General features: G+C 29.4%; 1 protein-coding gene and 1 long non-coding RNA gene across 11 annotated transcripts in view; one reads left to right on the top strand and one right to left on the bottom strand.

Moving 5' to 3' along the window:
- Positions 1-27092, bottom strand: part of CARPA (Carbonic anhydrase-related protein A) — a 231849-nt gene that overhangs the window by 97454 nt on the left and 107303 nt on the right. For all 8 annotated transcript variants that reach the window (XM_089176802.1, XM_089176797.1, XM_089176799.1 and 5 more), the window contains one exon: positions 16797-16844. In XM_089176802.1, coding sequence (XP_089032928.1) covers positions 16797-16844 — 48 coding nt within the window. The remainder of the gene's footprint in view (positions 1-16796; positions 16845-27092) is intronic.
- Positions 1-27092, top strand: part of LOC149031076 (uncharacterized) — a 112956-nt gene that overhangs the window by 35395 nt on the left and 50469 nt on the right. Inside the window, exon 4 of one of the 3 annotated variants that reach the window (XR_016178051.1) lies at positions 19886-20092. The exons of the other annotated variants lie outside the window; for them this stretch is intronic. This is a non-coding gene — a long non-coding RNA (uncharacterized LOC149031076). Of the gene's footprint in view, positions 1-19885; positions 20093-27092 lie in introns of those variants that run through there. 3 annotated transcript variants of the gene reach the window in all.

The raw sequence follows: 27092 nt of genomic DNA, 5'->3' as shown, positions 1-27092 counted from the left end.
CATTCTTCATCTATATAATTTAATTGTCCCGTCCGTGTAAATTGGTCAACCATGAAACGTATATATGTATATATATGGTATAATAATTTTAAAAGATTTTTTTCAATTTATAGAACAAAATTCGAAAAAGAACAAAAACGTGTGTGTAACTTTTTTTTTATTGACAAAGACACGAATAAAATTTGGATCGTATCTCGTTACTTATTTTTTATCAACGCTAATTTTGTAATCCTTCGAAAAGGGTTTTTGTTTAATTATATTCAAAGATTTTTTAATTATAACTTAAATCATTAATTTATTCATTTTTAATTGTTCATTTTATTAATCTACACTCTACATTCTAATTTGAGTAGAAATAAATTCGAAAAATACAAAATAAATAAAAATATAGTTACGTCGTTTTTAATAAAAAATAAAAATAAATAAAAGGAGACAACGAAAAGTAAGATAATTCTTTTCAAGATAAATCACGGAAATTGTAATCTAGTTGAGCACGTCTGGACCGATTGGACGTAAGGATGGCAAACGATTCTATGGTTCAAAATCGAATGGTTCCGAGATTCCATCACGATCCGTGTCACGCTTCGACCATTCCTTTCTCCCATGGTACGAGAGAAACCGATTGACCGTTTCACCGAAAAATCAACTTGTCTTACGACGTCAAATGACGTCTTTTCACTTTCTTTTCTTTCCTACAATGAAAAAAACAAAAAGAACAATATTCATCTATAGCTACGTAATAATAATTCCCAATCGTTTGAAATAAAATTTAAATGTATGAAAAATAATAATAAACCATTTATTTTAAAATTGGTACACAATGCCCACTGTTTGTTTTGTTTCAAAAAAAAATTTAATGGTTAGGTTATTTAGTCAATTTAAAAAAGAATATAAATTAATTACGTCAAATGTTTTTCAACGTTTCTATTAATTTATCAATATGTTATTTGATTGTATGAATATTTTTTAAACAAATTTAATTAAAATATAATACTATATTTACGAACTGTAAATGAACTAACATCACTTTATTTTATTTTTTTTTTTTTTAGAGTATCGTTATCATTGTGTGTTCTTTCTTTTCTTTTTTTTCTCTGATTCATTAAACGAAAAATCAAGAAAAACTATTTTTTTGCAAATAAAAAAACTTTTTAAAAAAATTGTTTATATTTTAGATCTAAATGGAACAATATTAAAATATCATTTAATACGTACACGCGTGTTTCACGTAAATGCTTTATTAAAAAGTTTCTAACAATGTGAAGGAAACGTTGGAAGAATTAATATCGCAGATAGGTACAGAAACGTTTCCTTCCTTCAGATTATTATAACTTTTTAATGAAGCAGTTATAAACCTATCCTCTTATATTTAAAACCGGTTGGAAACAACATACTATCAGACAAAGTTTTGGAATAACTTATCAAACGTCCTGTAATACGCATGTTATACATACATTTTACAACTCATTATATTACGACTATTATAAATAAATAATAATTAAAAACAAACAAACAAAAAATAGAAAATAAAAATCAACAATTTAAACTAACTGCATTAACTTTTTATTTATAGAAGAACGAGCAGTATTATCAAAAGAAAATAATTTCTACGAGATCCTTTGTAGCAAATTTCATAAAAGTTTTCGAATAAGTAGAAACGAAATGCAATAAAAGAACAACAATACTTTTCCAACATTAGATCATCGTCATTACTAAAAAAAAAAATAATAATTTTAATGAGTCCAATGCGATCCAAGAACATACTTTATAAACGTTCAACTGTCACCATTTAAAAAAAAAAAGAGAGTAATCCTATCTATGCTTCAACAAATCATACAATTTTTCAAATAAGAGAAACCAACGTCATACAAAACCAATTCCATACCATATGAACGTTCGATCATCAATTATTTTTATAAAAGAACATAGTTTTAACAAGACCAAAAAAAAAATCATCGAAATTTTGTTTGTAAGAATATTGGAACTATGAGAAAGGGGGTTAAAAGGTAACCCGGTTGACGATCTCTGGTTCGTAATTTACGTGGTAAAGTACTATGGTATATGATGAGGAAGAGGAAGGAAGGTGGAGGGGAGTTTGAAAGGAATGGGGATTTTGATGGGGGTAGGGATGTAGCACGGGGTATCCGCATCGGGCTTGTTCAAAATTAGTTTTGAAGCAGTCGATGTATGTACGGCATGGACCAGTGTTAGGCTACGTATGTACTAGCAATGCCCAGTACTCACATAGTTTCGTGGGTGTGAATTGCACATATTCTCTCTCTCTCTCTCTCTCTCTCTTCTTCTCTCTCTCTCTCTCTCTCTCTCTCTCTCTCTCTCTCTTTCTCTATCTATCTATCTTTTTCTATCCCATATCGTTCAAAGACGAAATATTCTACTTCCTAGCACATCGTATTTCAACCTTAACTTTAATGTTACTATTTGTTGTACTTGATCCATACGTTCATAACATCACTCTTCTTCCGTATGTATGTGTGTGTGTGTATATATATTTTTGCTTACATGTTAGTCATACGCGTGATACGTGATTCCGTTGCACATATTTAACTATCTAAACATATAGTAGTAGTAGTAGTAATGTTAGTAAAAAGTAAAAGCGTGTCAGAATTTTATTTGTTCATTTGTGTGTATATGTTTGTTATTTAAAATCTTTCTCATCTGTGTAGTAAATAGTGCATGTAGTTTATATGCATGTATGTAACGATATGGACCAATTTTTATTTGAAAACTCTACGGTGATTTATGCGTCTCGTTTAATCAAAGAGACCAGAAAATAATTTATCTACCCACGACCAAGTCCCTTCTTCTTCTTCTTCTTCTTTTTCTTCTTCTTCTTCTTCTTCTTCTTCTTCTTCTTCTTCTACTACTACTACTACTACTCTTCCTCCTCCACCTCCACCTCCTCTTCATCCCTATCCGGAAAGGATTTATTATCTTCCGTGAGCCCGCACGCGCGTTTCTGCACAAGCATTCTCTCTCTCTCTCTCTCTCTCTCTCTCTCTCTCTCTCTCTCTCTCTCTCTCTTTTCTCTTTTATTTTCTATGTAAAATCGAACTAGAGTCTCTCGGTCGAGTCAACATTCTCCAGAATTTTCTCTTTCTCTATTTCTGAAACGTTACCATTGTTACTCGAGTGAGAGGGGGAGGTGGACTTTTCGTTTTATTACGAATTCTCGGCTTTAGAAATTTTTTTTCAATCCCCCTCCAAGCCCCCCTGCCCGTTCCCCCATCCACCCACCTTTTTTTTCTTTTTTGTTTTTTATGTGTTTCATTATTGTTGTTGTGATTGTTGTTTTGTTTTGTTTGTTTTAACGTAAGATATCAAAGGGAATTTCTTATTTGAATATTATTTTAGGGAGTTGAATATGTATAATAATATTATATATTTATTAAAAAATATACAAAGCGTTTATTACAGTGCAAATATTAAGGATGTAAGATAGTAGTTTAGTTTTGTCTATCGTCATTGAATTATTTTATTTTCATTTATTCATCAGAACGTAATTGCATTCGGGATAACGCACTTCAGCTTACATTCATCCATCTTTAATTTGAATTTGGTGTTGAGTTTTCACTTAAGTTAGAATAAGAAAGGGGGAAGGGAGTGTCTAGCGAAAGCGTTTAATTAAATTTTAATTAATTAGAAAATCAAATCTACAACATTTTTATTATTATTATTATTATTATTATTAAATATCATTAAAAACCTAACACACAAACATATTTATTTGTGATAAAATTAAAAATTAAAGATAAAAAAAGAAAGAAATAAAGAGTACATATTTTAATATAAAATGAAAGTGTTAATTTACGAGATAATGATAAACGTGAAATGTAACCCTGACGAGACCGACAAGAAAAATAAAAAAGAAGTTTATTTTTTTACAAAAATATGTTAAAATATACTTAATACAATTTAAAGCTTTGAGAAAACCAAAAAGATAAAAAGAAAAAAGAACCCACACGTCGTAGAAATAAAGTAAAAGAAATAATAAAAGAGTAAAATGTATTTCGAAAAAGCGTTTAATTCAAGATAAAAAACGCGTAATGCAACTTTGACGGCAAAAAAATCCTGACGAAACTTTGTCGCAATAAACAAAACTAAACGAAACGAAACAAAGTAAAAAACAACAACAAAAAGAAAAACCTTAAAACAATCGTAAAAATGTATCATTTTGGATGAAAATAAATGAGCTTTAGTGGTGGTAGATACAAAAGCGAGAAAAAGAGAAAAAAGAAGAATGAAAAATAAAATAAAAAAAGTAGAGAGAGATAGACAAAGAAGAGTATATTTTATTTAATTCATATTTTTATGGTCATTAAAAAAAAAAAAAAAAAAAACAAAAAGAAAAAAGCAACATTTAAAATTCATTTCACTTTTAATGAAACTTTTGAGAAACCGCGCCGTTTTAATTTACGAGATAAAGATAAACGAACGCTAGGGAATTAGTTCTCCGTTTTCTAAAGTGTGAGAAAGAGAAAGAGAAACACAGAGAGAGAGAGAGAGAGAGAGAGAGAGAAGCTTTCGCAGAATAGAAAGGTAGAGAGAAAGAGAGAGTGAGAGCTTGGTAAGCGAATAAACAACAGCAACGAGCTTTCGAGGCTTATACACGTAGCATGTAACAATTTGGATTCTCGATATCGCCTTGTTATCGACGCACGCACCGTGCGATAACAATATCGTTCGAACCGGTAAGCGACCGTCGCGATTCACTCCCTTTTCATCCCCCTTTTCAACCTACCTATTCACCCTCGCATTTTCCAGTCCCTTTTCAAGCCTCTAGCACCGTATGTATGAGTATGTATATGTGTGTGTATGTACGTACGAACACACAAAGTTCCAACAGAACAGGTTACCCAAGTTCCCCGCGGATTTGCACACGCTAGTTGTGTGTTGCAGTTGTAAATTCGTTAATTAACTAAGGTAATTGCTTCTGTAGCCTAGTAATGCGTTCAATTCACGACGCAGCCTGGTAGAACGAGTGGACACGCGAGAAAATAGGGATGGCATCGAACGAGCCCCTAATGCGAGCCAACGTTGACGTGTTACACCCCTCGTAACCTACGTTTACACTATTTACCACCACCAACCCCTTCCCTGTGTACCCCCTTCCTCCCGTAGTACGGTCTATCTTCGAAAGTTTCAATTATATTTTTTTTCGTTGAAAAACATCATGTTGTTCAATATGTACTTGAAACGTATGGTTAGTTTTTTCTTTTTTATTTATTTATTTATTTATTTATTGCTATTTATTGGATAGATATTTATGATAAATTATCGTTAAATTATATGGGTCAAATGAGAGAAGGAAATATTATTGATGTTATTATTTGATGTTAGAAAAAATTGTTCAAAGTTTTTTTGATTTGATCAATATTTATTATTAAATATATATTTAATTATGTTCACACATATGTCTATTTAAAATATTATTTATTGGGAATAATGATCGAAATAGAGTTAAAATAATATTTTTTTTAATATTAGAGTTTTTGTTTCAATATTATTTCTATTTATTGGATCAGTATTTGTCTTATGTGACTTTATATAATTAAAAATATTAAATTATATTGAAATAATTTTATTAGATATTACAAAAATTTTCTTTCACTATTATTGTCTATTATTTATTCTAGAAAAATTATTTACATTGACCAAATGAATAAAATTACTTATCTTTAGATATATAATCATTCTTAAATAAATTAAATTTTTTTTTATTTAACTTATAAATTTTAAAATAAAAAATGTAGATATATATATGGTGATTCACTAACTTTTGCCACCTGAATAGCTTTGAAAGTATGATAGTAACAGAAAAGTTTATTAAGATTTAGTTGCATGAAAATATATATATATACGTATGCGTGTATGAGTCGAATAGAATTTTGAAGAGACATAAGGGAGAAAAGGGATGAATTCGATTTTGGGGGAGACATTTCAATCAATGGAGAACAAGTGGCCGTTTTCGAAATGTCCAGACAGAGAGAGCAGCAGTTGCATTTGCACTCTCGAGTACATCGCTGCTAATGTATGCACGCAATTCAGCCAGCCGGTGGATGGAACCCAGCACCAACGAACGAACGAACCAACCAACCAACCAACCAACCAGCTAGCCAACCAGCTAGCTAGCCATCCACCTAGCGGAGGGTGGCTTGCTTTTCCGGAAACATATTCTATGCATACATGCATGTTCAACACCTGCAAAGCATGGTCCATCGTCTGACAGTCAACTGGATAGGATGTTAAATTACCACATTTAAATAATTTCATTTAATCTCTGCTTCTCCCTCTTCCTTTTCTTTATTCCTTTCTCTCTTTCCCTGTGACTCAACATTTCTCGACATATCTCAATTTCATCCAAAACGGACGACTCTTTAAATCTTTTATCCGCATTTCCCAGAATCCACTTGTCCCTTTCAAGAATAAACAAGAACTTGGACATGTTAAAGCAAGAGTACTCAACCTTTATCCTTCGTGGGACGCATATACTCTTTTCGTATATTAAACGATGAACCGCATATTGGCGCCAGTTAAACAAGATATTTTACAAATTATTAATTATGATATTTAACAAATATTTAATATTATTATATTATTTAGATATTTTACAAATTATTATTATTATAAATTATAAAGTATGATAAACAATACTAATAATAATACTAATATTTATTTATACTTTACAAAATTAAAATTAATATAATATAAATAATATAAAATAAATAATTATAAAAAACATGAATGATTATAAATGAAATAAACAATACTAAATAATATATAATAAAATGAACGGAATATATATGTAATATTTATATCAGTAATAGTTAAATAGTTCATTGTCGTTAAATGTTAATTAAGTGTTAAACGTAATACCGATTTTTTAAACGTATATTAAGATCCAGTTAAAGGAATAATTTGGTCCGATATTGAGTTTTGCATAATTGCACATTTTTATAATGGGAATTCGGTAAATCTGATTGTGATTTTAAAAATAAATTTAACACGAAAGACCGAAGCATGTGAGCAAGCATTGAATTTAATAAACAGTAAGACATTCTATACAATCATCGATAATTCCAAAACAAGAACAAAATAACTGTATTAAGAATTTAAAAAATCATGTGATTTTTGGAATTTTGTTTAAAAAATAACATAATCGATTTTTAAGGCAGGATGTTGTGGGGTGGAAAGAGGGGTTAATTTGGATTACTAAGAAAAAAAAAGGAAAATAAATTGATGAACGAACATTCAGGACCAGTTATGCCAAAGAGAGAAAGATAGAAACTCGTTTAATTTTGTTAAAACGAAATTTTCTTTCGCCTTTTATTTATGTCGAGATTAACGATCGATAATTTAAAAAAAGAAATGATTTTCTCTTATCTCTCTTTTTATCTTTTTGTGAACGTAAGAGAATTCGATCGAAAATCACAAGATTGAAACTATAACAGCCATTACGCGAAATCGAATATCGACCAAGTTCAGATATCATGACAAAAGATATCTTATATATGTATATGTGCATGTGTGGGTAGGTGTTTGTTAAAAGAATGAAACAAAGGGCTGAAAGAACTAGAAGCAAACTCCCTTCACCCTCTTATTTTTGAATCTCGTGGTAAGCGTGGAATCTCGAAAATTTAGTGTATAAAAAAACAAAACAAAATAAAAAAGAAAAAAATAAGGGGGGGGAAAAAGGAAGTGTCGATATTATCATAGCGATCAGTGTCGAGTGCATCGGCACGCGTCGATTTCTGTTCAATACAAACACGTGTAAATATCATCTATGTATATGTAATATACATGCTAGCTGATCTTTGCGCGAACAGATCCTAGAGAAAAAGTTTCTTCTCTTCGACTATCGATACATATGTATTCACATATATATGTATATAGTATTTTCAATTGAATGTCTTTTGAATTCAACGAATACGAAATCAAAGAACGACTCTGGAAGAGTACTTGCAAGAATAAGAGTCGAACTATATGACTTTGAATAAAATCATTTTTTCTTTTTCGAATTTTCACTCGTGAAACGTGTATCTCTACTCCAACTGCTTGACCAATGCTATGTTTAATATCATTTACATGAAAATATTTTCATTTGTTTATAGGATTTGGAAAAAAGAAATATTCTCAATGATTTTATTTGCTTCTTAATACATAAAACATAGGTTTGATAATTATTTTATGTCGTTACGTTGAACGCACGTTGAGATTACTTTTAATAAATTTTGTAGAAAAATAATAATTTTCTTTAAAATAAATTTGATTAAAATATTAAGGAAAATAAAAATCACTAATTGTAAGATAAAAATGTGTTATTATCGTATATTATTTAGCAAAAAGGTTAAAAAACAATTTAACAAAGAGGTGAATTATTTTTATTCGACACCAAATCGATCCCCCAAGTGCGAGTCAAAAAAGCCACGGGGGCAGATTTCCCATATTAATTCGGCTATACCATTTACATTAAACTTAGGATTAGATAAAACAAATTATTACGATTAATCATTCACAATTTCAATGGATAATTAATAAGAAAAAAAAAGAGAGAAAAAGAGATAATAAATTAATGAATCTTAAAAATTAAGACTCATATATATCGAGAATTGAAAGGATAAAATTATTTAAAAAAAAAGAAGAAATGAACTAAACATAGAACATCGTAGAATATTGAAACTCTATGTGTAATATTGGAAGAAAAATTGTCGATTTGTAGGATCAAGAAATGGCACATTCCTAAAATCTATTAATCCGTCCGTCCCATTCTCCATGGGCATATCCCCCTTTTCCCCATAGCCATTGGATGAGCACCTAACCTTACTTCGTAGCTAAAACCACAAGTTCCGGTGAGATCGGAAGCTGACCACGCTGTGTGAGCCACCTTACTCTCGTCTCTCACGGCTTATCTCACTCCCACTCTACCATTCGCCATCACCATCATAGCTACCACCATCACCATCATCACCACCGCTACCACCACCACCAGTTCTAGTGCTAGTAGTACTACCACCATCACCATCACCACCAGTAGCACTTTCAAACTCGGTCGGCTTAGAATCCGTAAAGCTATGCTACTTATACGATATTGCACCGATATTAAATGCGATATATTTAATCGATACGGAAAATAGCTTTATAGTAACGGATACTCTTATGGAGAGGATAAAAACTACCATAATCTAATAACTTCTATTTTTGTTCACTCATAAACTTCATTCATAAATTTGAAAAAAAAAGAAAAGAAAAATATTGAACCTTGACACTGTTTGATATAAACTTAACTAGTAATTATAATTAGAAAATTATAAATATTATTATGCTAACTATTTAATAATATTTAATAATGCTAGGTGTTAGTACAGAAGTAATTCGAAAATCCAGTAAAAGAGACAGTAAAATGACAAAATAATGTTATCAAATTTATTTCTATTTAAATAAACTCATATTTAATTTATACCGAAAATAATTGAATAACACTGATATATTTATGAATATGAATAACATTGATATTCTTGGGAAGATGAAAATCCCATAATCAATCTTTTCTATCCTTACAATTCACGATTATTAACGATAATTAAAAATTAATTATAAAATGATAAATATTATCGACTTTATTCATACTTTAATAAACGCAATTAAGCAACAAACAGGTATCTCATTAATTAAACAATGTAATTTAAAATTCACGATACTTAACAAGAGTTTAATGAATTATGTATAACGTTCCTAAAATTAAACTAGGGGAGGGAAAATAAACAGGGAAATCCTTGAAAGTTTCATAATTTTATTAAATTTAAATGATTTCCAAAATAAAAATATCTAAATAGGTAATTCTATCTGAAATAATCAAACTAACAACAAATAATTAACTAAAAATAAAGCAAGAAAAACGAAAAAATTATAATAGAAAAAGAGATCTTATTTCTTATTATTGTGAGTGGCCTCCTTTTTAGAAACTTAAGCCAAATCTAAATCTTAAGTCGGCACACTTGTATTCAGTGGGAAGTGATAAAGATGGAAAGTGGTTAGATATTTGCATGTTTTTTGCATGCTTCTTTAATTCCAACCGTATCTTTCTCCCACCAACTGCATTTCCACTCTCACCCCCATTCCTTCTTTCTCTCTCTCTCTCTCTTTCTCTTTCTCTTTCTCATTCGTTGGAATAGTAGTGGTTTTCGTGGCAGTTACTCCGGAAAATATAGGAAAACATTTACGCCTTGGGTGGAACGGCAAAGTCCTCTTCTCTTGGAAAAAGGTTCACCAACTGGCCGTATTATGATCCCCACCTACTCTTTAGCTTTCTCGGACTATTCACAAGGGTTCCGGTTTGCTTTATACGCGTCTTGGCCACTGAGAAACCTTTTTACTTTCACCCTTTTTCTTTTTCTTTTTTTTTTCTTTCTCTGACAACAGCACACAGAAGAACCAAAGAAACTAACCTAGCTCCCCAATACCCCCTCTTCTTCATAGTGAACTTGGACTTTATCCAGCTTGACTGTACCTTAGTACTCGATTGCATACAAACGTTCTTTTTTTACTTTCACATACACGTCTTCATCTTTTTCTCACGACGAATTCACGACGGTTAACGCATAGCGACACTTTGCTGAAACGTTTATCCTTTTATTTTATTTTGTTGTTGTTGTTTTTCGTTCCTTTTTTATTTCTTTCGTTCGTTCTATCTCGTTAATTCTCCCTTTTTTGTTGTTTTTTTGCTTCTCTTTATAAAAATATTTCTACTAGTTCTTTTAAAAAGATCGTCGAGAGATAAGAGAGTCCGAAAACAATTTGTTTAGTAACGAAGATTCTTCGAATATTTTGTTATCTTTAAATAATGCAAGTTGAAAGAAAAAGAAAAACGAAAAAACGATACTTCGATATAAGCTTTCGTCGAATTTTATAAAAAAAATAATATTTGCTAGTTCATCGACCGTTACTGGATGGTTCATCGAACGAGAAATCTCATGTTAGTAATTATTATTGACTCGTACTACTTCGTTTCTTTGTATCATTTATATTTTTGTATTTATAATCTGATTCTTTTCGTTTTTTTTTTTCTTTCTAAATACCTTTGAAATTTTTATTTACTTCGTATAACATTTAGGAAAAATCCAATTTCCGTTCGATAGGAAAAAAAAAGAGAGAGAGAGAAGAAAAAAAAGGAAACGATATTTGAATATATATTTATTGTTTCTTCTTAAAAAATATTAAAATATGTATGTGTATTATAAATATTTGGCGAGTGGAAAACGCTAACTCGTTTCTTTCAGAATACGAGGACAGCGATATGACAGGAGCATTCATATACGACGCGTTTTTAATATCACTGCTTTATACATATTCCGCCACCTCCTTTCATATTGGTCGACGTCTTCTGAAATTGTGCTGCGCTGGTAACTCGGCCCGTACCAATATATATATATATATATATACCCCTGACTATATGAATGCTTTTTCGGTGCGAGGGTTGATATCAAGGCTGAGATAACCTGCCACTCGGCTATCGAACTTACGAAAGTCTACTTCGATTCTTTTTTTTTTCTTTCCATCCTTACCTTTCTTCATTTCTTTCTTTCTTTTTTTCTTTCCTATTGTTTTCTTACTCCACTGTTATAATTTCTTTTTTTCCTGTCCATATAATAATACGTATTGAAAATTTATTTCTCATTGAATATATTCTCATAAATTAATTTTCATGTTTAATTATCATAAATTTCACACAAGCTCGATTTAAATCAAATTAGGAAGAAATATTTTGTTTTGCAGCGTTAAGATTTTGTGTCAGAATTCAATTTGTGTGTTTAATTTGATGTAATTAAAATTTCACCCCCCGAAACGAATATAAATGCGATCTTGGTGTTCATTTAAGAATTGAGGTTAAGATTGAGAATGCATGAACTTGATTAAACAAAATGATGTTCTTCTAAAATAATTCTGATGATATTTTTTTAAAAAGAAAAATCTAACGTTCGTCTGTTGCGTCGAAATTAGATGCATAAATTTAATTAAACGAAATAAGAGTCTCCAAAGAAAAAAGAAATATAAGCTCGGTCCTGATGTTAGTTCGATAAAATTTGTTTCAAGTTGAGTCAGGGTTGCCCGTATGAATTTGATTAGGGTATTTAAAAAAATAAAATACTGTCTCGTTTCATTGTTTGTTTGTTTGTTTGTTTGTATTGAAAAAAAAGAAATTGGACTTTATTATTAGATTTTCTTCGTAGGTTTGATGTTTAATAAGAATCGACGAAAGTTATGAATAGAAAACGATCGGAATATGAGTAAGCTCGGTTTATGGTGTGAGTGAAAGGGGAAGGAGTAGGTGGTGGGGTGGGGTGGGGGGGGATATATAAACGTGAGTAAAAATATAAGAATAGTAGGAGCAAAGTTTAAGAAAACATCGTCCTTTTTCCGCCATTGTATGGAAGAACGACGAGCGAACGAGGTAAAACGCCGGAATGGTGGAAAAAAGATTTATGGAAAATGCGGGAATGGCGTCGAAGTGCATAAAGTCGAAGTCGTTTGGGGCTGTCGGAGGATGGTGGTTAAACGGGTAACGATGGTGGTGATGGTGGTGATGGTGATGGTGGTTGTGGTGGTGGTAAAGGTGGGAATGAGTAAGGTGAAAGAAAAATAAAGTAAAAGAAGAAACGAGATGAAGGGAAAGAAAGGGGAAAAAATGAAAAAAAAAACATGATGAAAGAGAGAGTACAGTTAGAGGAAGGAAAAAGGGAATCTTCACGGGGGCATAGAATTTTCCTTCTCACCCCCGTGTAGTCTGAATTAAACGACGACGAAATTCTCGACTTTTCGTGTAAACGGGAATCGTCCTACAAACTACGCCTTCGAACGAAAATGAAAGAAAGAAGGAAGGAAGAAAATTCGAGTTGGTTTTCTTCAACGAACGAACAAAACGAATTGTTTGACCCCACCACCCACTCTCCACTTCTCTACCTACCCTACGAACTCCTCTTCGAAATCTATTCGAAAGAATCCTCTCAAAGGATCTATCCTTCGTTTTTGTTTTACCGTGGATTTAGAAACTCTTGCTCGTATCTCATTTTTTTTATATTTGTATTTTATTAAAAAAAAAATGAAAAATAAATTAAGAAGAGATAGATAAATGGATAGATCCAATTTTGTACGGATTAATTTATAAATAATTTTATATTATAATTTTTTTTTGAACGTATTGAAAGAACTGGTCTTGTCTTTTATTGTATGACCCCATATATGAACCTCTAATAACGAAAAAAAAAGAATTAAATATAATTTTTTTTAAATAGACAAATTTTCTTTTTGTTTTGTTTTTTTATTTTTTTATCACATTTAATAAAAAAAGTAACACAAAAATTAAACAATACAAATTTTATTGTATCTATATTCGTGTGTAATCCTAATAAAACTTGTAAAAAAAGAAAACTACCGTAAACGTACTTAAAAGAAGAAAAAAAAGAAACAAAATGACGGTGTTATCGCGTAAGGAATTTTCGTTAGTAAAAGAAAAAATAGAATCTATGGAGATTTGAAGGGCTTGGTAGGTAACCTGGTTCGACCGTGAATAAAGTTTCGCGTTTATAGTACCCCTACGTACTCTCTCAGATATTATACGAGATATCGGGGCTTATGGTGATGCCTAAGCGATGGTTTTCCGCAAGGACCCTTGAGGCAACCGAGTTCAAGGATGCAGAAGGCGCAAGGATATAGATATATATAGGCTTTAACGTCGAAGTACAACGGGAAGCTTTTCGAAAGTGCAACCAGCCGGTTTTCCCGTCTACGCCTATTGGTTGTAAACGTTGGAACCATCTGTCCGAGATATGAGGGCCTTACATACATTCTCAAAATCTATTTCTGGCGGACATCGATCCGTGAGGGAAAAAGGGGGAGGAATGGAGGAAGGGAGGAGGGGGTAATAAGTTATCCAAGTACCCAACTTATTCCTCCTACGAGATTCAAGAATTCAAATATTTGATCGTATGAAAATTCATTACTTTCATTCTTACGTACGTGATCTTTGTAAAAATCATACGTTGATGTTTTTTTTCTTCCTCATAAACTACGAACTTTTTACAGTTACAATTTTTTTAAACGCAAATTATTTGGTCGAAAGTTTCTACGCTATTTGAAATGCATTAAAATAATTCTTTTCTTTTTTGTTTTTTTAAATTACAATAAAGTTTTGTGGTTTGTTAGTTTTACATTTACGTAACATTCCAACGAGTTGTAACTACGACGAGATGAATATATTTTTTAAAACGTTGATAAATTTAGAAAACAAATAAAAACCATTAAAGGATAATTATAAAATAAATAGTATAATATAAAATATACTTTTATATTTCACATGAGAGTTATCAAAAAAGCTTCTTGCATCGTACGTAAAAAAAGAAAGAAACAAACAAAAATAAAAGAGTGACGTAACTTGAAAGTTAATTAATTGTAAGAGAAACATGAATATTATAATAAATATTTGATAATTTAGGAGAGCCACTTATCGCACGTCGACCTTTACCAACGAAACTAACTCCTACTAACATAAGCTTAACATAAAGAGAGAAAGGCTTTCGACGGTAACATTCCGTTAAAGCCGTCCGTCCATTCGTCCTACCGCGTCGTTAATTTTGACTCTCTACATCGTACTTCACAATTTCTCAAATGTACCATGCGAAACGAATATTCCCTCCTAGCTTGTGCATTCATCATGCTCGGGACAGACGTCTTTTCGTATGTTGACGTGAAAGTAGTAACCCTGGTTTAACTTACAAACGCACCACACATTCACCCCTTCCCAATTCCCCCCTTATCCTCTATCCTCCCCTCCATCTTTCATATACCCGTTGGTTGTTGAATCTTTCCAGTATGTGTGTTACATTAAATAGGTCAATTTAGAATTAGTTTGATACATGTATATGTAAATACATATGTATTTGTGTACGTATGTGAGGGGGGGGGGGTATAGGCTTGGGTGTTTCTGTCTACTCAGCTAAATTACCATACGTTATGTTAGGTCAAGCGAATCATGCTAATTAAGACGACGAATAAAAGAATTTAAAAAAAAGAGAGAAAAAGAGAGAGAGAGAGAGAGATGAAAAGAGAAAGTCAAGGACGAAAGGAAACGAAAAGGATTTACCGAGTTGTTCAATTAAAAGAAAATAGAACATAATCCCCTGTGAGGAGGGTGATGAGGAGGTGGGTAGGAAGGAAGGGAAAGGGCTAGGGGAGGTCTGGGGAATACAGTATACATAGCCGCACAAATTTATTTTAATCCTAGCACCGAGGGTAGCACCGTTAGTATTAAGAGTCCCATTTATAGAACTAGGACTAGAGATAAGCGAGCCACTTTCGTGTCCTGTTCGTATTTTCTTTTCTTTTTTTTTCTTTTTTTCTTTTTTTTTCTCGTATTTCTAATCGTCTTTTCCTTTATTTTCCCTAACACGTCGAGTGGGAATATAACGAGATATTTTCTTTTTTTTTTTTTTGAATTATATTTACATATACGTTATAAGTGTAAGTGTATATTATACTTCGTGCGTTTTCACGTGAATATAATCTGTAAGTTAGTTGAATTTAATGCTAGATAAGAAAAAAAGGTGCTTCTTATGGTAGATAGAAAAAAGAATTTATATTTTGTTTCTTTAAAATTAATACTATTTATATAAAAAAAAATCTGATCGAATAATACAATATATCAAATTTGTTGTCAAGTTAATTAAATGGATCATAGGAAAAGATCATCGATCGTTGGATCGAGACAAGTTGATAAATATCAAAGTACTCTATCTTCACAACACACAAGTATCTTCTTCTAACTCGTATCGAATAGAAGAAAAGAAGAAAAGAAAAAAAAGAAAAAATGAACGTTCGAAAATATATATTATAATATATAAGAAGTTTTACATTGTTCGATGTAAAGGAATATTTGATTTATGGATAGAAAGAGAATATATGAGAAAGAAAAAAATAAAAAGGAAAGATATTAAAATCTAATGAAAGAAAGAGAGAAAGAGAGAGAGAGAAGAAAAAAAAACAAGAAAAATTAAAAGAGAAAAATTTGGAATTATTTCACGCAAGGTGCTTCTTAAAGCGAATATACGACACTGGTTGTTTTTTTCTTCTTTTTTTAACTCTCTCTCTCTCTCTCTCTCTCTTTCTCTTTCTCTCTTACTCCTTTTTTTCTCTTTCTTTCTGTCGTGGCAGCTGGTTCGCATAAACGTAGGAAACACTAAACTCCAGGCCTCGACTTTGAACGACCGTATCGCAAACCCCCGTGCGCCTTATTTTTAATAAAAACTACGAAAGAGAAGGACGAAACGAGACGACACGAGACGAAACGAGACGAGACGAACGATGAAATTAAAAAGTAAGTTTAAAAAAAAACAACAACAACAAAAAATCAACGTATAGAAACTAAGGATGAGCAAAAATTTCATAGCTTTTCATTTTGTTTTTGTTTTGTTAAAATAAATTATACGTGGTGTATGTTAGTATATTGAAATTATTTATTACCTACGATCGATATAAACATTGTCATAACGTTGAATATTTTATATTATAACTATATATTATTTTTCCAAATAATTTTTTACATTTAAATCAATTAGTTTGATTCATATTTAATTAAAAATAATTATTATTAATTAAAAAAATAATAACAATTTATTTTTGGACACGATTCAATAAAGTATACAAATTTTATATGTTTCTGTATAACGAAACTCAAATTTTATTTAAATCGTTGGATCGTTAGATTAATAAAATTATTATCAACTTACCGGAAATGCCATCGTAAGTCCACCATTCCTCCCAGCTTGCCTCGGATTCTATAACAGGAAAGAAAAAAAAATTATCAAAACTATACTCCATTAAAATACTTTTCCTTTCCTTTTTTTTTTTACATTGAACGACACTACGAAATTAATAGATGACGTATATTGAATCGATCGTTTCTCTGTGGTTTATCGACATTTCGATATTCTATCACGTGGTAGATCAATTATATTATTCTCCTACTTTCTCTCTCTTTCTCTCTCTCTCTCTCTCTCTATGTATGTATGTATATATATATATATATCTTTCTCTTTCTAACCAACGAGATTTGGCTACATCGAATGTTGGTACTTTTAATTAGCCGAAAAATAAGTTCCTAGAGTGAATGATATCTAAAATGACCAAATTTCTATATCGTTATATAAATTGTCATTTTTTTCATTATATTTTATTATATATTTATTATATTATTTATTATATATATATATATATATATATATATGAGTTATTAAAACCATGAATTAATAACACATGGATAGTAAAAACACTTTCGAACGAGATTTATTAAAAAATAAAAAAAGTAAAGTACGATAAAGCACAATACATATTTGATCAGTTTTAAAAACCGAATACACCCACACATACACACACACACACACACACACACACACACACATATACAGGCATTTATATAAACACATGTACAAAAGGTAAGAAGAAAGTTTGCTACTTTTACGAAGTTTTATTAAAAAGTAAGATGATGCATATTTAATGTTAATTAAAAGTAGTAAATGTGAGTAATAGATAAAGAGAGAGAGGGGGGGGGGAGAAATAAAGAATGAGAAGTAAATTGAAGAAGAAAATATCGAAAAGGTAACGTTTAAAGTTTCATCTTTGTGGTAAACCCAAAGACAAAAGAAGTTACTCGAGTATAATAATTACTTATAATATCGATCAATCGTTCTGATCAAATAAAGAAAGAAAAACATAAAGAGAAAGAGAGAAAGAGAAAGAAAGAAAGAGAAAGAGAAAAGATAGAAAGATCGATTCAACGATTTCTGATCATTCCCCCTACCCCAATGAACTGAGGGAGAAGGGTGATCAGAAACCTAACAGAACTTTATCGGTATCGTGTAGTGGTAGTGGTGGTGGTGGTGGTGGTGGTTTCATACACGTCGAGCATGCTGAGCTGACGTCTACGATTTAATCCTCTCTCTCTATGTGTATATATATATCTTTCTCTAGAGAATAGTAATAGTAATAGCACAGTTACTTCAACCCAAATACCTGTGCGCTTGACCAATCACAGATCTGATTAAATGTTTGACCGATAAGATTCTTCTCTTGTTTTCCTTTAGTATTATTACTTATCGTTTACTTTTACCTTGTTATTTGAATTTACGTTTATTTCTTTTTGTATTTTTTTCATATTTTTATTTCTTTTTAATGTTAAGTTGAAATAATTTATATTTTTTTCTTTTAATTTTTTAAATAGACTTTTTTACATATCTTTATACGATGTTAATTGAAATAAGTATATTAAATTGCTGTAACATGTTACATTTCACTTTTATTTCTTTCTAATATTAAATTGAAATAATTTATCTTTTGTTTTTAGTTTCATAAATACTCTTTCTTATAAATAATTATATTATATTTCATATAAATATTTGAAATTGTACTATACGTTGTAACATATATTACTTTGATTATATATCAAATTTTGTTTTATTAATATTATTATTATTATAATCATGGAAAATGGGTTGATTTAATGTATATATAATATCCTTACCTAAATATTATCTTAATAAGTTTAATTAGTAACACAATTAAACTTATTACTTTTATTTGTATATATGTATATATTTTTAAAACAAATTTCAATATAAACCAAAAATATAACTTCCAATAGTCAATAAAAATGTCTATGAATATTGTAATAATATTCATAGAATATTATTCCATTAGTTGTTATGATTTAATAATTTCATTTTTTTTATTCTTTATTCTTCTCTCTCCCTCTCTCTCTCTCTCTCTCTCTCTCTCTTTTCTCTTCTTTTCATACACTCAATAAATCCAAATAGGATTATTAGTTCATAAGATAAATAGAACGTCAAGCAGAGATCTATTTCTCTATTATATATATATATATATGTACACACACATACACATACACATATGATATCTATATCTATATATATTTATATAGACATATATATCTTTCTCATTCCATCTCGTTTGGTCGAGGTTATCGCACGACTCCTAGCACCGAAGTTGACCCATATTCGATTATCTGGACGCATGCTATTCAGTCTAGTACTGCAAACTAATTGCTTCAAATTGGAAAACTTTCTCCGAATCGTACTCTGAACGATCTTCTCTCTCTCTCTCTCTCTCTCTCTCTCTATCTCACTCTCTCTCTCTCTCTCTCTATCTCACTCTCTCTCTCTCTCTCTTGCATCCAATTGTCAATCTCCGTTTCGTTGCTTTTATATAGATACATTTTTTTTTCTTTTTCTTTCTCTATCTTTTTTTTCTTCTCTACTTTTTTTTCTTTTTTTTTTCATCGATATTTATAACAATGTTCCTTAAATGTATTTATCATTATTATTTCCTTGTACTTCAATCTAGTTTCTTTTTATTTATTTTTTTTTTTATATTTTTATTATTATTATTATTTCTCAAGTAAGAAAAAGAAAGAGATAAAAAAAAAGTGAATGATAAAGAATAAAAGATAGAGAAAGAGAGAAACAGAGAAAATTTTGCCGAGTTTTTCTCGTCTGATTCAAGCGAACAAGAACAAAAAAATATTTCCAGATGAATCTCTCTCTTACAATCAGATCCATAACAATAGCGTCTCATCAATTATGTACAAATGAAAAATGGAGAAAAAAAACAACAACAAAAAATAATATTTAACAAATATAAAAAAAAAAATATGTAGGAATATACGTATTATAGTTTAAAAAATAAAAATTAGAATTTAATTAAAAGTATATACAAAAAATAAAAATAAAACAAATATTATTATATATTTAAGGTTTCAAAGAACTATATATTTTTGAGGTTATGTAATTTTTATATTTTATAGTTGCTGAAAAAGTCCTAAAAAGACGAATCATTCAACAGGATCAAAACAACATTTTAAAATTAGTATTTTAAATAATACGATCGAAAAGAATCTGAAATTATGAATTCTCCAAAATACCAATGCAACCATAAAAATTAAAAAAAAAGAATTTATAATATAAAAATGATGAAAATACGTAAAGGATATTCTAATGGCGTTGCCACTCAAACGATCAAATGCATAATTTCGTGTATAAAAAAACGAATAAACAAAATCAAAAACATTAATAAAATATCAAAAGTATTGCAATGGCTATTCCTTTAAAAAATGTCGAATGAATAAATATTTAAAAAAAAAAGAAGGAATTTTTATGAATGATTAAAATATCGAAAGAATTCCAATGACGTAAATGTTAACAAAAAAAAGAAACTTTTAAAAAAGATAATAAAAATATTGATATTTAAACGTACAATAAAATATATTTTAAATAAAGGAAAAAAAAGTATTCTATCGAAAAAAACAAGTATTATTAAAATATATAAATATTGGAAGGATATAACAATGATGAATTGTATATGCATAATTACATTTTCCTATGACACGTTGCATGTGTAGATCAATGAGCGAAGGATGAACGCAACGTACAACGGATAACAAAATTACCGGCTAAATAATATGAATTTTGAAGATATATAAAGGACAGGACGAACCGTATAAAGCGATATATACATATATATACCGGGTGTCCCATTTTAATTAATCGCTACGTTAAACTATTCATAGAAAAAAATTGCTTTTTTGATTGATTCGTTCGAATCGATTTCAGATTCATTTATTGTTGTTGCATTTTTTTCGTAAATGAAATCTCGTTGAGAAGATTTAAAAGACTTGTTTTTTTTTTATTTTTATTTTTATTTTACAAATATTACTGCAGGGAAACGAAAAATTTCGATTGCACAAGAGTTTCCTCGAATATTTTACGTGTGACATAAAAAATTCTCTTTTTATTTATTACCATTATTATTATTTAAAGAATAAATAACGTTACGTAATAATACGAAAGGAAAATATTATCTCACGTGATTAGGTAAAATGTTGAAATTAAAATTTGTTATCTGTATCGAGAATAAATTTAATGAATAAATAAAAAATAATATAATATATATATATATATATATATAATTGATTTATAAATTATTATATGTAATAAAGTAAAATATTATTATTGAATATTAACAACAAGTGTGGTAGGATATTATAGGGGTAAAAGAAACGAGTTGTTTGAAATTACGAAAACAGGCTACCTAGTATATAGAGGGTATGACAGCAAACGCATAGGAAACACGGGAAGAGCGAAGCATAATCGATGCATCGAGCGAAGCCGCGTATTGTCGCATTTCGATTAATCAATGGGAAGAACCAACGGAGGTAGACGAGATAATCGGTCACGACAAAGCGTGCTACGAATAAAGACCGTTTATGCGATTGTCATGCGCTTGTATCCGAACGTACACTAACACTGACATATTACACACACGCAATATATACACACGCACACAAATATCTATATATATATATAGTTACAGATTACCATATATTAATACATGCTATTTAATGAAAATGCAACCGAGAATACAATCCAGAATAAAATATCCGCCATTTTGTTTATATACCCCATAAAAATAAATTTAAATAAATTCCGAATTAAAACTTACGTAGGATTGATCGTAATTTTTATTTTTAAAAAGGAAAACAAAATTAATTTTATATTTTACATCCAAATAAATAAATATAATTATAATTTTATAAATAATAATTATAAAATTATTTTTCAATAGTTCATAATGTAAATACGTATAAATGTATAGAGTGATCGTTGACAAAGAATCTTTACGTAAATTATTAAAGCTCGTAGTATTTTTCTACGAGTTTGTTATACGCGAGAACATACACATACACATATGTGTATAAATATATATATAAAACATTCTTTAAAAAGTATGAGAAGAAGAGGAAGAAGAAGAAGAAGAGAGAAAATATACTGCAGGTATAGTCTCTCGTTGTTCGTTTTAAGTACCGAAGCAAGGCTAGTAGTATAGATATATAGAAAGACGTCCGCGTTGAAAGTTAGCGTGTAGGAAGTGTATAGGATCGTGGGAAGAAAAGAAGTGGGAGAGATCATAAATCATTCGGTAGGAAAACTTGAGATACTTTCGGCATCTACTACTACCTGTGTATTAGAATGGCTAAAAGGAGACTACTACTACTACTACTACTACTACTATTACTACTCACTAAAGTGAGTCAATCCTTATCGCTATTCTAAATAAATTCTTAAATAACAAAATATGTTTCTCTTATAGATATAAAAAAAATAAATATATAATATATGAAAATATATTTATTTTATTTTATTTTATGTGCCCATAATTATGAAAGTGGTTTAAGTTATATATCTATTGTTTCGAGATATTTAAAAAATTTTATTTGAACATTAAATGAATTTTATATGATATTGATATAACAAACACTATCTAAAGGATTTATTTTTGACAATATCGTGAAAATTATAGTTAATTAATTTAGTTTAAAATGACGTGATGTAAAATAACTGTTAAACTCATTTTCTTTTTAATTTTGACTTACTATTAGACCATTTTCATAATTATGGGCACATATAGATATAAAATTGTATAAAACACGAATATACAAAAGTAGTATATTTGTATTAGAAATTTGATAAATAATTATTGAAAAATAATAATTACAATATAATGAAATAATTTTTTTAAAAAAGTAAATCTTTCGCGGTTTCTTAATTGACGTATTGGAATTTTTGTATGTACATAAAATCAGGAACGAATTGACGAGATTTGATGAGATTTCCGATTCAACGTGATTGAATGGAAGGAACTTGAATCAACGGAAGATTCGACTTCGGACAAAGTCGGCTAACTGATAATTCGGTTAATCGGGAAGAGTTTAAAAAAGCTTATTGGCTTTTATATAACGGTGACTTGGTAGTTCTAGCTACCTTCCTACCTACCTACCTACCTACCTACCTACCTACCTACCTACCTACCTACCTATCTACCTACCTTCCTACCTACCTACCTACCTACCTACCTACCTACCTACCAAACCAACCAACCAACCTACTCACTCTTTTCTTGATCAACTCCCCTTTCCTTTCCTTTCTTTCTTTCTTTCTTTCTTTCTTTCTTTCCTTCTCTTCCTAGTTTTCGTTCAAGAGACCAGCAAGTAAAAGCAACTCGTTTTGTTGGATCACGTGCCGGAAGAGTCGTACGAGCCATTGCCTTTTCGCACGCTCGATTTCACGGATTTCACTTCTACGTGAGATTAATAAAATCCTTAGAAAGAATGTCCGAATGATAAAAAGAAAGAATGAGAGAAAGAAAGAGAGAGAGAGATGTTTTATTTTTTCTCACCCTTACACTTCTTATTCTTTCCAAATCGACGATTACACTTTCGACGAGGCGTGTAAAAAGAAAGAAAATAACAAAGATAAAATAAAGGAAACTTTAGGGGACCACCATATCGTTGGAACAGTTAATGGATCGAATTTAATCCTTATTTAACCCAATTTTTTTAGACAATTTCCAAATAAAAAATTATATTCCAACGAAAATTAATTTAATTTTCTTGTTTTTTTTATTTTTTTACTACGACAAATATTGAATTTTACTTACAAAAGATATTAATTATTTTAATATTTTTTATTACGATAATAATTAACAATAATAATAATAATAATTTATTGAATCAACTAGGTTGATTTACAATTTAAAGTTAATCATTTTGCATTAATATAACATGAGATTAACGAGTAAATTATAATAATAATATAAATTATAATATATATATATACTTAATTATATAATTTAAACGTGACAATAATTTTGATAAAAAGTTAATAGATAAATTATGATAGCTTTTATCTTAAGTGAACGATTTGATCAGTTACTTGAGAGAACCATCTCGTCTTTCTGTCCTTCTTCTTCACACCTACAATCAACCCACACAAATACATACTTACAACACGATGCAATACTTTTTATTAAAACGGCTATACCGTCTTGATGAAATAGAGTAGATGGGTTCCTTCGTGACGTAGTAAAGAGGTTTATTAGTCCCGTAACTCTTTTAAACTTCGCCATCTTTTTTCTTTTATCCCTCCTATATCCATCCTTATCTCTCTATACAAGCTAAATATATGTATATATATATATATACTTTTTTCTTCTTCTTTCTTATCTTTTTTTCTCTCTCTCTTTTTCTCTTTTATATATTAACAACCTCGGTACAACAACAACAAAGTCAATGGGATTCTCATTGTTTTTCTCGTTAAATAAATATTATACTCTCGGGTAAAACAATATTATTATGTTTGACCCATTTAATTAGACAGAATAAAAAAAATATTCATTTGCTTAATGGGTCGTTTTAAAACGGATTTATAAAAATTATCAGAAGAAATTTTTTCTTCGTTTCTTATAAGGATTTATACGTTACTTTATAATATTATTATTATTATTATTATTATTATTATTATTATTATTATTATTATTATTATTATTATTATTATTATTGTTTTAACTTTTTTATTTTTTTTTTGACAAAGAAAAAGCAAACGAAACGTAGTATTCATATAATTAAAAATATAAAACAAAGACAAATAAATTCATAAATTTCGTAAAATTAGTTGAAAATAGAACACGTTACAAATTTTCTATATAAATTAATGATGATATTTATTCATTTAATTATTTAATTATTATTTAAAATATTATTACGTATAATTTATACTTTCTTTGACAGATTCGAGTCATCTTTCTACGAATACCTTCTCACACCTATCCAATTACTTTCCAAGAAGTTCGCGTGTCTTTATACTGTTTTTCTCTGAAGTCAACAACCATACGATTTTTATTTTTTTTAACGGATCATCCCATTTCATTTTATTCTAACCGTGCCCACCTTTGCTTGATTTTAATGATGATATGACTGAAATTATTAAACCCTTGACTAATTATGTTTAAAGGTATATATAAATATAGGTAAATTGTTTAACGAAGTATAATCGTATAATCAATTTTAATTTTTTGTTTTGAATTAACACAGGGACTGTTAATAATTATAAATATTAATTTTGATTACGTTGTTAAATAAAATTACATTTAATTTTCCACTTTAGTATTTTATTTAACTTGATTGAAAAAGGAGGGGAAACATCGTTATATCCTGGACGTGATTCAAACGATTTAAAAAGGAAAACATGGTTTATCACGTACGACGTGCTAGATCCGTCCTGGAAAAAGTGGGAAGTTGTAAATAATCGAGAAACACGTTTGGTTCTCGACTACTGGCACGTGTACGCGTTTCGACATAAAAATCGTTCTGCTTGCATAATTCAATCCGAGATCTTCTTTTTCCTTTCTCACACACACACACACACACACACACACATTCTCAGTCTTTTTTGGACAACTCGTACTATTTCTATTGGACATAAAGAAAAACATTATTTGAAAGAAAGAACAAGAAAAATAATCCAAAGGATTTTTCATTTTAAAAATTTCTACGAATTCGAACATATTCGTTGAAATTATTTTACAAAATAATATTTTTCTTAATCATTTAAAAAAAAAAAGAAATTAAAGAAAACGAGACCAATCGATTGGAATCTTCGATTGCAGTTTTCCGAATTACGAGTACAAATTTTTAATAATCATTTAAATATTACAATCACAAGAGATAATTTAAATCTTTGATGTAGACTTTGTGAAAGAATAATTGGGGGAAAAAAATATATAAATAATTTTATACGATTAAACATATTTGTCTTTTAAATTTTTGTTTGAAATACGGGATAGGCAAGACAAAAAAAGATTGAGTGAGAAAGAATAAAAATCGAGGAATACAATCATTGTACGAATCAGTTAAAAAGGTATACCATTTTTTGCTAGGAATATTTTGGCGCTATACGGCATAAGTCAAAGTTGTACGATGTTAGATGGTCTGCAGTGCGAGATAACACAAAAGAAGAAAAATATATAAAACTTCTTAGAGAATCTAAGAACGATCGAGATCGGCACTTTTCACGGAAGTTTCTTCGAGTAAAGAGAGAAATAGAAATAAAAAGAGAAAGATAGAGACACAGAAGATTGAGAGACAGTTTGGTTGCGTTCAAAAAGAAATGGATAGATAAGTTAAAAATGAGATGAACATAGAAAGAAAAAAAGAATGAGATAAAAAAAGGAATCTCGGATAATCGCGTTACGAGTTTACGAATTTGCACCGAAAATGCATAAGAGATCAAAATAAACACGAATGCATGTATGACTATGTACATATTTACCTATATGCATTTGTATATGCTTCGATGATGTTTGTACATCAAAAAGAGAGATGGAAATAGCGAATTTATTAAATAAAAAGAGAAAGAGAAAGGGAGAGAGAGAGAGAGATAGGAAGAGAGTATGGGAAGGATACACCGATGGCTGACCTGTTTTTGACGAACTACTTACACTAAGTAACAGGATGATGTAGGGTTGCAGCCGGTGCATCTCGAACCTTCAACCACCTTATATATATATCATAAACTCTCTCTCTCTCTTTTTTCTATCTATATATACACATACATAAAAAAGAGAAAAAGAGAGTTTATTATATATAGATATATGTAATATTATTTTTAGTTAGTAAATATAGTATATATATATATATTAATTATAATAATAATTATTAAAATAATTATTAAAATAATAGAATTATAATTATATATTATATATTATATATATAATTTATATTATATTACATTAATAATTATTAATATTTGATTTAATTTGATATATAGGGTAAAAAATTAATATTAAATATTAATTAAATAAAATTTATTACAGGGTATACCAGTTATTTTTTTTGTTTTACCGTCATATTTTACCACCATATTCTACAAATAAAAATACGCAAAAAAAATAAAAAGAAGAATTTTTACACATATTAAAAGTATAATATATAATTATAACACACAGAAAATTTTGCGGTGTCAATAAACCGATTTCTCGGTAAATAATCGCGTTTTACATTTATATGAGCTTGATCAACATTGTCTTTTCCTTATTTCTCATAGGTAAAAATGATCTGATAATCTTGAAAACAATAGGGGAGGGTTATAGTAACAAGTAACGCATAATGTACTGGAGGA

Source organism: Polistes dominula, unplaced genomic scaffold, assembly GCF_049000335.1.
Source record: "Polistes dominula isolate Pdom_NZ unplaced genomic scaffold, Pdom_raw_medaka contig_12, whole genome shotgun sequence".
NCBI classification, from domain to species: Eukaryota; Metazoa; Arthropoda; class Insecta; order Hymenoptera; family Vespidae; genus Polistes; species Polistes dominula.
The sequence above is the reverse complement of the archived record's forward strand: the minus strand, read 5'-3'. Positions and strand labels throughout refer to the sequence as shown.